General features: G+C 38.6%; 1 protein-coding gene across 1 annotated transcript in view; it reads right to left on the bottom strand.

Annotated features, from left to right (window-relative positions):
- The window catches only part of DNAJC2 (DnaJ heat shock protein family (Hsp40) member C2), a 31401-nt gene that overhangs the window by 241 nt on the left and 17497 nt on the right, over positions 1 to 13663 (bottom strand). Inside the window, 13 exon segments of the mRNA XM_058523893.1 lie at positions 261 to 415; positions 3773 to 3880; positions 4007 to 4107; positions 5077 to 5215; positions 5218 to 5260; positions 6742 to 6811; positions 6885 to 6933; positions 6936 to 6972; positions 10532 to 10678; positions 11099 to 11220; positions 11296 to 11387; positions 11872 to 11937; positions 12844 to 12924. Of these exon segments, the coding sequence (XP_058379876.1) occupies positions 261 to 415; positions 3773 to 3880; positions 4007 to 4107; positions 5077 to 5215; positions 5218 to 5260; positions 6742 to 6811; positions 6885 to 6933; positions 6936 to 6972; positions 10532 to 10678; positions 11099 to 11220; positions 11296 to 11387; positions 11872 to 11937; positions 12844 to 12924 (1210 nt within the window).

Here is a 13663-nt window from a genome sequence, read left to right as displayed (position 1 = left end):
TGTTATTTAAGAAGCTGACTGTCAGAATTTGTAGGCATTTCTAGTGTTTGGTATAATAAATATGTAAAACATTCAAATTGGATGAATCCATAATTAAGACCCAACTGAAAAAATTGATTTTACTAAATGCCAGAGCTAGAAGTTTTCTAAGGTTGGTCATTTGTTTTTAATATTGTCCCCAGCTCTACTGTGGTATTCAAATAAGCACAAAAATATAATTTAAATGATAATGGAATCTACAAACTCTAAACATCTATAACCTTATATCGTTTCATGCAGTCCTTCTTTGTCCTGCCAGGCACTGCTTCTGCTATTTTTTCCCATCTTTCAGGTGTATTTACTGGGTACGTTTTCAAAGCTTGCTCCAAAAGCTTCTGTTCTTCTGTTGTCCAAGGGGTGAAATCTGTGCATGGACCTGTTTAAGAAAAACTATTTGAAACTCTTATCCTAGTTGATAAGAAAGTTGTCTTGGAACACTATCCCGGATGAGTCTTTTGATGTACAGCTATCTTGGTAAGTGCCCATTCAAATCTGTGATGATGTGTAATTTTGAACAAACTTTTAAAGATGACACACACATCTAAGTGTTAATGAGACAGAAAAAACTTTAGATAGCTCACATCCCAGAAAAATATCTCAAAGGCTTTTTAGAAGATCTGCCTTATATTGCTGGTCTTTTACAACCTAGCATTATACTTGTCAGACTTTTTTTTTTTTTTAAATAAGATTTAAATTATACAGTTGGACTGTTGGGTTCAACAACACAAACACAAATCATTTAAGATTTCTGATAAATCTAATTCCTTACAGGATAGGGAAAAGAGCTGCCTCACAGCCATAAAACTTCTAGCTGGAAGAGACCCTGGAAACCATTCTAGTTCTTCAAGTCTAGCAAAATTAAGCCAAGTGCCCAAGGTTTCAGCGTTAAGAGACGCAAAGTGAGGTTAGAGTCCGTGTTCTACTGTGGCGTTTTCACCACATCCACTAAACTCATGTGGAGCCAATGCTGAGCTCCTCTACTAAACTAAACTTTTTATGTCTGACAAAACTTCTCGTACACATAGGGATATAAATATTACACAGCCCCCTTCTGTAGAAAAATGAAAATGTGAAATGGTTAAAAAACTGATTGGGTTATTCTAAGTTAATGGACTACTGGCAGGTTAGTTAGTTCAGACCATGCAGTGAGTGCAGAAGCACCTGTCCTACCAGTAGTTTGACTACCACCTGAAACTGTATCCTCTGAGATCTGGTACAATTAAAAACGCACACACACCCACACAGACACACAGACAAAGTGAAAAACAGCAGCATCTACCTACTCAAAACAAGGCAGAGAATTTGTATTTGCAGGCAGATTAGAAGCTTGTTTTTTTTTTTTGTGAGGAAGATCAGCCCTGAGCTAACATCCGATGCCAAACCTCCTTGTTCTTTGCTGAGGAAGACTGGCCCTGGGCTAACGTCTGTGCCCATCTTCCCCTACTTTCTATGGGACACCGCCACAGCATGGCTTGACAAGCAGTGCACAGATCCGCGCCCGGGATCCAAACCTGGGAACCCTGGGCCGCAAAGTGGAGTGTGCGCACTTAACCGCTACGCCATTGGGCCGGCCCCTAGAAGCTTTTTAGAAGTCAGCGTTTAAATTCCAGGAAGCCCTTAGTGGAATTTCCTTTTATTGGTCTGAGGCCCACATTTAACACCAACAGATTTAGTTCATTTCTGCTCTTCTCCAGTTACTTCACAGTATCAAAATAAATGAAACATTTAATGTTGTAAACTTCCTATGAGAAATCACTATTTAAAAAAATGGTGCCAGCTTGCAGTTTACTGGTGCATTGAAGAGAAAAGGGCCCGCCCATTATTCCCATAAATGAGGTAAAGAAGTCATGCGTAGATACTATCACTGCCAATCACCCCTGCCCTCACAGTGTCACCTCTCTCTCCTCACGGAGAGAAGACTGGCTGCCGGCACGACCACCAGTGTCGGCCTCCAACATGGAAACAAGTCCCACAAGAAAGGGCTGAGAACAGCGTGCTAATATCTGAATGTTGTATGATAATTTTGTGGAGTGCATAGGGAAGCAGGAGAATAAACCCCAAGTGTTCTGAAACTTCCACTGTTACTTATCTTTCTTCAAAGAGCCGAAATAATGCCCAGCCTAGACAAAAAACTCACCCCTGATTTTAGCAACCACAAAATGATTTTTTCCTCTTTATGGAACACTGAAAATATTAGAAGAGGGATTACAAACTGAAATTTTGGGATAATAAAGCAGACTAAGAATACAGGAAAAGTAGGACTGTTGGAGGATAGGGACAGGTTCTCCTGTAGAGTCAAGGCTATTAGTTGATCCCAAAACATATTTAGAACTGTGATATGGAAAGCATATCCAAGAGTTAGGGAGAAAGGACTGGTGGCTCACAAATGCATGAAGCGAAAGAGAAGTTTTTCCAACTTCGTTTTGTTTTCTTTTTGTGTGTGAGAGAGAGAGGAAGATTGGCCCTGGGCTAAGGTCTGTGCCCATCTTCCTCTACTTTATATGTGGGACACCTGCCACAGCACAGCTTTGATAATCAGTGCATAGGTCGTACCCGGGATCTGAACCTATGAACCCTGAGCCAAGCAGAGCACATGAACTTAACTACTATGCCACCGGGCTGGCCCCCTCAAACTTGTTTTGTTAGCAACTCCAACAGTAACAAAAAATGTCAGATTCTAAAATACCAAAATATATACATGAACAAAAAGTTTCACAATAATACATACTTATGTCACAAGTGTAATGTTCTCTGATATTTTCTATTCATGACCCGTTAAACTGATTTCATAACCCACTATGGGTCGTGATTTGCAGTTTTGAAACAAACTGGTCCAGCATAATCAAATTAGCTACAACACCCAAGACAGTGTCAGCACCCTAACAGTTTTTAACTTTTTTTGTGCGTGTGTGAGGAAGATCAGCCCTGTGCTAACATCTGCCAATTGTCCTTTTTTTTTTTTTTTTTTTTTTGCTGGGGAAGACTGGCCGTGGGCTAACATGCCTTGCCCATCTTCCTCCACTTGATATGGGATGCCACCACAGCATGGCTTGCCAAGCGGAGCGTCGGTGTGCACCCAGCATTCGAACTGGCGCACCCCGGGCTGCCGCAGCAGAGCAGGCACACTTAACTGCTTGCGCCACCAGGCCGGCCCCATTAACTTTTTATTTGAAATAATTTTAGAAGAGTATAAAGAATCCCTGTATATTCTACCCAGATTCCCCAAATGAGAACATTTTACCACACTTGCTTATTCTTTTTCTCTCTAGATATACACAGACATAAATTTGTTCTGAACCGTGTAAGTTGCAGACATGATGCTCCTTTACTTCTAAATACTTCAATATGTTTTTCCTTAAGGACATTTTCTTACATAATTATAGTGTATTTTTCAAAATCAGAAAATTAACCTTGATAAAATATATCTAGTCTACAGAGACCTAATTCAAATTTCAGTTGTCCCAATATCCTTTATCACTGATTAGTAAAATCTGGTAACAAAGCAAAACACAGCCCATCCCCTAAAGGCATGTGAAATGGAAGAACTGCAGTTCTCACTGGTGTTAGCTGAAGTAAATCTACGTCCTGAATACGCTTGCTTCACATCTTCCAGTCTGCTAAACGCTTTATTTTCCAATCATTATGAACACAGACCCTACGTCTTGTATATCTTCACCTACTGTTGATACATGGCTAGCATTTTCTATTTATATAAAAGCCAAAATTTAATTACCTTCAAATCGCTCTGAAGGTGTTGCATTGTCTGCTTGAGGCACCACTCCATGTTCTTTTTTAAATTTATCAAAAGCTTTTTTGTTTATGTCATCTTTTTGATGAGGGTCTGAGAAATGAAAAAATTTTAATATATTACAGATCTTTTCATTTAGTCTTTCATTAACTTGCATAGGTTATTTTTAAAATATGTATTCAAGGTAGCAAAGAAACTGATTTGGCAAAACTACGTCACCAAGTTTTTGAAGACTCTTTGCTTTGCCAATAACATCTTTGGCAGTTCTCTTGACTCCAGAAGAAGAATGTATGTTCATGTAATTAGCAATAACTTCCCATCTAGAACAACGGATATAATAATAAATTAAGGGACAAAAATCCAAAACCAGAATGACCCATACGTTTTTTTTTTTTTTAATTTTTTCCCCCCAAAGACCCAGTAGATAGTCGTATGTCATAGTTGCACATCCCTCTAGTTGCTGTATGTGGGACGCGGCCTCAGCATGGCCGGAGAAGTGGTGCATCGGTGCCGCGCCTGGGATCCGAACCCGGGCCCACCAGCAGCAGAGCGCATGCACTTAACCGCTAAGCCACGGGGCCGGCCCAGACCCATACATTTTTAATGCAGAAGGGTTAGCTATAGTATCTACAGAATTAGCTCTAAATTGGTGGTCTATTACTATTGTCTGGACTATAGTTTTTCCTTTCCCATGTTTAAATCAACTGTATATAATCTTGGTTTCAAGTCTGTTACTAAACCTTATAGATTCTATGTATAAATCAACAGAAATAAAATCACATTTGTGTATACTGCCATTTGGACACATACTCAAGGAGATAAATCATTCTGAAAACACAGTCTCATCTATGGAATGAGGGAGGCTGGATCTCGAAGGCTTCTTGGAGCTTTAGACTCAGATTTTGGAGTAAGCTCCAGTTTGAGGTGGGAAGCAACAAAGAAGGACTAAGACTATGAACACAAAACCGAGTCCCTACTATAAGCCGTGATGGAATAAGCCAGCATGACAGTCAAGTTTTATGTCTCATGATCTTTAGTTTCCTGAGCATAGATAAGGCATCCTGTTGTACGTATGTATATATGTCTGTCTGTTGTGTAAACTGGCTCAAAATGCACTCTGCTTTCCACACTTTCCATTGTGGCACAGACTGTAGTGAAAGGTAGTCTGTCTAGACTCAAGCACATCTCTGAAAGTTTCTGCTATAACCAGTGCTGCTATTTGGATGCTTGTCTACATTATCCCCGGGGCTCCACTATGTGTTGAAGAGACGTTTCATTAAAACCAGTACCTTGAATTTGTTCCAGCGGGGAAGAGGTTCACAGCTTTAATTAGTAATTGCAGATCATCCTCTGACCAATTTTTACTGCCATTTCCACTTCCACCAGTTGATTTCTCCGCATTCTTAGATGCTTGTCGCATGCGAGCTCAGCTTCCTCTTTCTCTTTTCTAATTTGCTCATTTATTTCTTCTATCTACACAAATATCATAGGTAAGTCAGGGACTTCAAGCATCTTGCTACTCTACACTCGCTCTCTGGCTGGGCTCTGGTTCTCACTTTCAGTATCATCCTGACAGTGACCCTGCACTCCCGCCAGGCCAAACTCGAAACCAGCATCAGCTCTTCTTCACTCTGGCTTCTGGGCTGCATAGCTCTGCTTGAGGGACCAAGAACCACCCTCGGCCTGACCCTACCCTGTATTCATATCCTGTGACTTCCATGTGCCTTGGACACTACTTGTCAAGTCTACAGTCACTGGGTTATACACCCACAAGGCCCATTTCAAACTTCTCTTTAAGCTCATAGCCACTCTTTCAGCAGATAATCTTTTATTCTCTACAAAAAGGTAAAGGCATAGCAAAGTGGCCTGTTTTATCTTGAAGTTCTACCCTTTATACTGTCACTTCCAGAATGCCTTCAAACATGCACAAGTAAAAAGAAGAAAAATCTTTACTTGACCTTGTTGCTTCTGTCAGCTGCTATCCTGGAGTTCATCTTTGACTCATTTTCCCACTTCAGTCCCTTAGAACCAGTCACCAAGTTCCAACGATTCCAGTGATTCCCATCATCACTCTCCTAGTCCAAGTGACTACTTATAGTAGTCACTTATACTTATCTAATGCATCATGCCTACAAATGCCAGATTAATAGTACAGTGTTAACCCTTTGCTATTCAAAGATCTGCACTAATGGAAACTAGTCACCATGGTATTAAAAACCTGCTAACCAACTTCCTCTCCCCCTAACTTTCTACCCCTACCTGAATTTTATAGTTCATGCTGTTCCCCTGACCTTCACTTTAACCCCTGTCCATCCTTCAAGGCTGGCCCAAACCCTTCATTGAGCCTTCCTTGACCACTCTAACCTGGAGCTGGCAGCTCCTGTCTAGCCTACAGCGTTTACTGTGGGCCCTCCATCTTTCGGTCCTTAGGCCTCTTCTCTTCTCATCAGCATAACTGTTCCTGAACTCCTCTGTGGCAGCAATAGCATTAGGCATTTCTCCAAGTCACCTAGGCATAGTGCTATATATGGTAGGTACTATTACTTGTTGCACTGATTGAATTTCTGGGCCTGTTTCCTCATCTGTGAAATAAAAGGTGTAGACTAGACAGAACAAAGGTCTTTTTTGGTTCTAAATGTTATTAGCCTACAAAAATGCTCAAAGAATAGTCAAAACAATTATTTTTTTCTAAATCATTTTGAAAAAACTATTATTAATGTGCTAGACACCACAAATCAAACACTCTACATGGTAACAACCACACACACTAAATCCGATTTCAATGAACAATGGCACTTACTATAAGCAAAGCATAGTGAGGGACACCCAGAGAAATGAGACACTCTTATCTTTATAGACACTTTATCTTTATATGTTAGGTGGGGAAATACTGAGGTGAGAGCAATACTATAAGCAAAATTAAATGAGGTAGAAGTGCTGTGTTCTGCTATTACCTGTTTTTCCAGAGCAGCCTTTCCTACTTCTTTTGTGGAGGATGTGAGTGTTTCATTCAAGCACTGTAAGCTGAAGGAAACAAAGGGGTGAAACTTTATCCTAAGACCAAGAGGAGACTTCAGTGGCAGTTCTATAGGTGTACCTTGCTAGTTCAAGCCGATCACAAAGTTTTTCCACTTCTTCCATCATTTAACCCGCTCTGCCTCATTGTCAGAAAAGTGATTCCAGGTCTGGAAGCATGAACACAAACATGTTCACCATATCTACTGACACTCAAGAATACATCCATAAACACAATGACAAAGCGTTGCAGTTCTCAAGAGGTTCCTGAGGTGAACGTGTGGCCTTGTGACCATCAACATCCACACTTCCAGGGCACCTCCCAGGGCTCTCCCTGACCAGAGAGCAATAAAACGGCATTACCAAGTGGACAGAGAAGCAAAACAGAAAAAAGGTGATGGTGTAGAAGACCTCTGGATGTTATGACAATCAGAAATGATTCCTCAGAGAACCACTTAAGAATCAAGAAATCCTGTATAACAACTCAAAATCCTTTGTTAGGCTGCCTCTTTTGTCTAGTGTATGCTAAACAGTAAAATTTACCAGAAATTTTAAATGTGAAATTAAAGAAAAAGATAATGTGTTAAGGAACAGGAGGTATTAGGAAAATTCTGATTAACTAAAGACTATGCTAGATGGAATATTGTGATGTGCCTGGATGAACATGAATTGGAAAGTACTTTCTATGCTTCTTTAGGCTGCTGACACTTATGTCTCCATTCCTCACTTTGCTTCCTTAATCCATGCAGTCTGGCTCTCGCTAAGGTCCCGAGCTTCCTTTACTGCTGACACTTCCCCAGGCTTCCAAAAGCACCACTAATTTTCTTCCTACCTGTCTGGTCACTCCTCCTCAGGCTCCTCTCCTCTATCACTACCTTAAGTATTGGTGTTTGCCAGGGTCCATCCTCTACCTCCTCACTCTGTACCCTCCCCCTCCATGCGATCTCATCTACTCGCAAGGTTCCTAGTGGCCACTGCAATGTGGATGACACTGTGATGATCCCAACACTCTTGAACTCCAGACTTGTATATGCACTCTCCTACTGAGCATCTTCACTTGAATGTCTCAATGCACTCAACGTGCCCTGAACTGAAATCATTTTTCCCCCAGCCTTTTCCTTTTCCTGTTTTCTATTTCCATTGAATAATACCATCACTCATCCAGTATTCCCTACAAGAAACCAGGACAGATATTAACCCTCACTCCTCTACCTCCTCCAACATATAATCAATACCCAACAGGCATCAGCCTATTCTTCCTCCTAAATATCAGTCCATTGACTTTTTCTATTTCCCACCATCTCTACCTTAGTTCAAGCCACAATACTCTCACCTAGATTAGGGCAAAGGACTCCTAATTGGACTCGCTGCCTCTAGTCTTGTCTCAGCATCCTGACCAAAGTCAATTCAGGATCCAAATTTAAGCTGGCAAGACATATAATATCCAAGACCTGGCTCCTCCTCACCTCTTCAGCTGCATCTGCCTCATTAAACTTCACTTCTCTGGATCTCTGCATTCGCTCAATGCTCCTTGCTCTCTCTCATCACTAATCCTGTACACATACTGCTTCACCTGGCTAAATCCTACCAGATCCAGAAAGCCTTCCTTGACCATCTTCTCATCCTAGTACTCATCTGAACGTGTTTATTTTTTATTTTTATTTATTTTTTTAAATTATTTATTTTCCCCCCAAAGCCCCAGTAGATAGTTGTACGTCATAGTTGCACAGCCTTCTAGTTGCTGTATGTGGAGACGCGGCCTCGGCACGGCTAGAGAAGTGGTGCGTTGGTGTGCGCCTGGGATCCGAACCCGGGCCACCAGCAGCGGAGGGCGCGTACTTAACCGCTAAGCCACAGGGCTGGCCCTGAACGTGTTTAAAATAGCTGTTTGCTTGTCATTCTTCATCATTAACCAGCAGACTCCCTTGAAGGCAAGGGACTATACTATCATCATTTCCACACATCAATTATAACTGATGATGAATAAATGAACTCATGCTGGAAAGGAGCATAAAACAGTTACTAAATGCTGGAAATTTTAACCCTCATTTATGCATCATTTCTAAGAACGATTCAAGCTTTCTATTTTCTAATTGGCCTTTTTAAGTCTTTCTGTTGATTTCTCATTATATGCCAAATGTGCCAAGTACTGCATGTGAATGCTCTCATTTAATCTTCACAACATTACTGAATATTATTTCAGCTATTGTACAGGCAAGGAAGCTGAGGCACAAAGGAGTTGAGGGAACCTCCTGAGGGCCAGACAGTGGTAAGGGGAGAGTGACTCCAAACCCAGGCAGCCTGCTCTGAGCCCATGCTCTTTACCATTGTGATACACTGCATCCTTCTCAAAACAATTTTCTAGGTGAAATCTGAGGAAAACATTTTATTTTTTCTATTTAGATTTTCCTTTTGCTTACCAAAAGCCTGAAGAGACAACTTTTGCTTGTATTTTCATTAAACCTCTTTGAAGCCTGCGATGGGGCAGGTTAATTTCAATTATATTATTAACTGAACGTGTAGGATGGCATATATTAGAATATACATATATACACACTTGATGCTAGAACCTCTGGAGAGTTACATGAGAAGAGGATTTTTCTATACATAGGAAGGCATTTACATACTTGCTGAGCTTAACTACAATGGTATAGTACACAATACTGTGTGGCAATCTGTTACTGTAGCTTGGAATTTCATTAATTTTATTCATTCAGTGCTGTGTGATAAGGAACAATACTGGTCTCTGATTTACCAGTTTAAAAATGTAAGAACATCTCTTGGACAAAACCACATTTGAAAACTTTTGGGTTTTTTTGGTCAATATTTCTTAGTGAAAACTGTATTTGAATGCAATACTCACCCAAATGATATGCCTTTATTTAGATAAAAATGAAAGCTTTTAGATCCTTAAAAACAACCCAAGTTTAACTTCTAAAAGAACTTTTTCTAAGACAAGAATTAATTTTTACACCATTAAGGAAGCAACCAGCAAAACCAAATTGATCTGGGTTCTCCAATAAATGAATGGCAATAGGGGGAGAGGAGGATGGTGATGGTAGGGGGCTTGTTTACAGACACAATTAGGAGACACAACAGAAGCCTCTGTAATGATCTTATTTAGATCCTAATTTGAATAAATCAACTATAATGAGACATTGTTGAGATAATCAAGGAGATCTGAATATGGACTATTAGAATATTAAACAAGCTTTTTTAGGTTTGAAAATGGCATGACGATGGGCCGGCCCCATGGCTTATGCGGTTAAGTGCACGCGCACCGATGCACCGCTTCTCTGGCCATGCTGAGGCCGCGTCCCACATACAGCAACTAGAAGAATGTGCAGCTATGACATACAACTATCTACTGGGGCTTTGGGGGGGAAAAAATAAATAAATAAAATCTAAAAAAAAAAAAAAAAAACCACTACAGAAAGTAGCATAAAAAAAAAAAGTGGCTATGGAGCCAGGCTTCCTGCATTAAAAAAAAAAAAAAAAAGAAAATGGCATGATGGCAATGTTAAAAAAAAAAAAACTATCAGACTTGCATACTGGAATATGCACGTGCGAAATTTTTAAAAAGTGAATTAAAAACATTCACATTTTGAGATAAAATGTGTAGAACAGTTTAATTATATTTGCACAGTAGAGAGAAGAAATATTTTTAAGTTTAATCAGCAACTTGATTTACTTGTTATCTAGCGTTTGTTCAATCACAGTCTGACGTACCTTGCATGAGTTTCGAAGTTTTTGCCTTTCCTTTTTAATGGCCTTTTTCTGGATATCTTTTTCCTTCTTTGCCAATAATGCTTGTTGTCTAACTTCCTCTTCTTCTTTCTCTTTAGCTAACCGAGCAGCTTCTAATTCAGCTTGTCTCTTGCTTTAATAATGGGGAATAAAATCATTTTGAATAAGAAAATTACAATTCCTAACTGCTCTATAATCTTTTTTTAAAAAATTCAATCTTTTAATAAATTAAATTAGAAAAAAAGGTGACAACTTATTGAAGACTGAAGGTTGAACTGGGGAAAGCACCTAGTAAAGTTCTACAAACATTTATTAGAAATGTAAAACAGACATATTAGACATAAGCACAGTATTAAAGGAATTTACATGACATCATGTTTTTGCTTAGTAAGAATTTGCTGCTAAGAAAGATCCTCTATCGATTGTACCAACTTATCATAATTCATTCATAGTAATTTTCTGCCTCCAGATAACAATTTTTTTAAATAGATCTGAAGATTAAAGATTTTATGAACATTTAAAGTTCAACTTCATCAAATTTCATCTTACTTTTTCTTTAGCTTCTTGCTCCTTCCGTTTTGCTTCTGCTTTTGCTTTCTTTTCTGCTTCTTTCTTGGCTTTTTCTTCTTCCTTAAATTTTTTTATTCTTGGATCACAGCTATATGCATTGTCTACCAGAAAAAAAGTTAATCTTTTGAATTTCTAACATTTAATTAAAGAATTAAAAAAAAATCATTTATAATTACCAACTAATGTTCTTATTCTGTTCATTTCTTCTTTTTTTCTTTGTGCCCTTGTTGCTCTGTTCTGCTTTTCAATCCATCTCCTCTCATCACGACTATAAAATAGAAAATATTGGAAACAAAATATTGCTTATAGATGGTACACCTGGAAAATGTAATACTTTGTAAATAAGGTTGAAGTGCTATGTCACTACTGATATTAGTTACAGGATGATTCTACATAGTATTGCTTTTGGTTAATTTTTGGGGGAACATTCATGTCAAAACAATTTCCCTACACATACAGGGAAAACTACAATAAAACATAGGTTAAGCAGCCAGACGAAAAAGAAATTGCTGAATTGAGCTTTTTTCACAGTTCTATTCTTTGGCAATCTTGTAAGCATATCCTAACCAACTACTGATTTGGCCTCATCTAGTTAACTTGTGAGGAGAGGTCTCAAAATATCAAAAAACTCATTTAATAAGGATACACAAAGAGAAAATATGAAAGAAAATATATGTAGTATATTTTTACATCATTACAAATACGAAAGAACCAAATAAATTTCTTCCTTTATTAATGATTTATATACATACCATTCTGCTTTTTCTTTTTCTTCTTCATCTAAATAAGAAAATTCTCTCCAAGAATCAAAATTATACCTAATATAGACAGACAGAAAATAAAATCAAACCAAATCAAAAGAAAAAAATCTTTAAAATTAACTTAGATATAATTTTAAGAAACATTAATGGCAAGATGAGTTTGTTTTAATAGATCCCATTTGGTACTGAACTAACACTGTGCGCAGGTCTTTTCTTCTTTTTTTAATGACACTGTATTTGGTATGAAAATCTAAAATACACTCATCACCCCTAGATCAAAATCCCAACTCTGTGCTCCCACTTCTTTGTGAGGTCTCACTCTTGCCGGGGACTTGTTAACGCTTTCCCTCCTTCCCCTTCACTAGTCTGCCAAGTCTAAGGTAACCCAAGTTGGTTATTTTACCTCTGATTTGTATCCTCTGAGGGTAAAAGCAACTACAATTGATAGAGCTAAATTCTGCCATTTTTGTTTTACAGTGATTTTATGTTTTCATTTACCAGATACTTAATGAGAAAATATAGCACATATAAAATAAAATGGCCACGGAATATTGTTTATTAAAAATTAGTGAATTAGTTACAGAGACAAATAGCACTGTCTTCCTCCTCATGTACTCAAGTACTTGTAATAGGAAGACAGCGAAATGAAAATGTATTTATTTTTACTGAATTTAAATGACTCCTCAATTTTCATTTTTTACTACAGTGTGCTTGATTTCTAGAAATCTGATTAATAGAAAATAGACTGAAAAAACAATCATAAAAGCCTAAATATCACACAGGAGATAATATAGCATAATGTGAAAACCTTTATTAATTTCTGAACAGAGTGCTTCTGTTTATTAGGGAAGGTTCTGCGATTCTCCCATCTCTCAACTGACTTATGAACAGTCAATCAAGTAGTTAATGATACTTACCCTTTTAAAAAAATGACAGCATCATACAAACAGTGTAGTCACTTACCAGAAAGAATAAAATGCATCTACATCTTCAAATGATGAATGTATATCACCAAGTTTAGGGACATTTTTTTTATTTGACCATCTGAAATATTAAAAGAAAAATTCTATTCTAAAACTTTGTACAAAAGTTCAACAGACAAGCTAATTTATTAAAAACAACAACAGTTTTTACTAATCCCCTACAATCTCCCTTCCCCACATCCTCTATGAATAAGAGATGGAGACAGAGGATCAGCAGTGGTGTGTTGAACAAGGCAGGTGCAATAAAGACAGGCCAAAGGTGGATGAGGGTGGGGAGAAAACAATGGAACAGTGTTCTAACCGCCAGGTTATCTACAGTTCTATAAATGCCAGGGTTGTAGCAGTTGCCAGGCTGGCTAGGAAAAATGGGCACTAGCCTCCTTTCCGACCAAGCTCACTTACTCCTGCCCCTAAATAGGCGGTACAGAAGCAACCTGTAGGCCTAGCCTTTTAAAAAAATGTTAGTCCTCAAGGAAGGAACAGATTTCCACCCACTCATCACCACTACCTTCCCTCAAGAGTCAGACTTTTAGGTGCAGCACTTCGATCATCACCTTGAGAAAGGATCCTGAGGCTGCTTATGGACGGACCCATGTTTTCCACTCTATGAAACCATTACACAAAAAAATATAATACATTTTTCTTTTCTTTTTTTTACCACCTTCAGCATTGTTACAAAACAAATGTGAGGAGAAAGGATGGAGGAAATATTAGACCACACCAAGCTGCTAATCAAAGTGGTTTTCAAACTTGGCTGCACCTTAGAACCAGCTGAGAGCATGAAAAAACCCTACAGGCAT

The sequence above is a fragment of the Diceros bicornis genome, chromosome 3 (assembly GCF_020826845.1).
Source record: "Diceros bicornis minor isolate mBicDic1 chromosome 3, mDicBic1.mat.cur, whole genome shotgun sequence".
NCBI classification, from domain to species: Eukaryota; Metazoa; Chordata; class Mammalia; order Perissodactyla; family Rhinocerotidae; genus Diceros; species Diceros bicornis.
The sequence above is the reverse complement of the archived record's forward strand: the minus strand, read 5'-3'. Positions and strand labels throughout refer to the sequence as shown.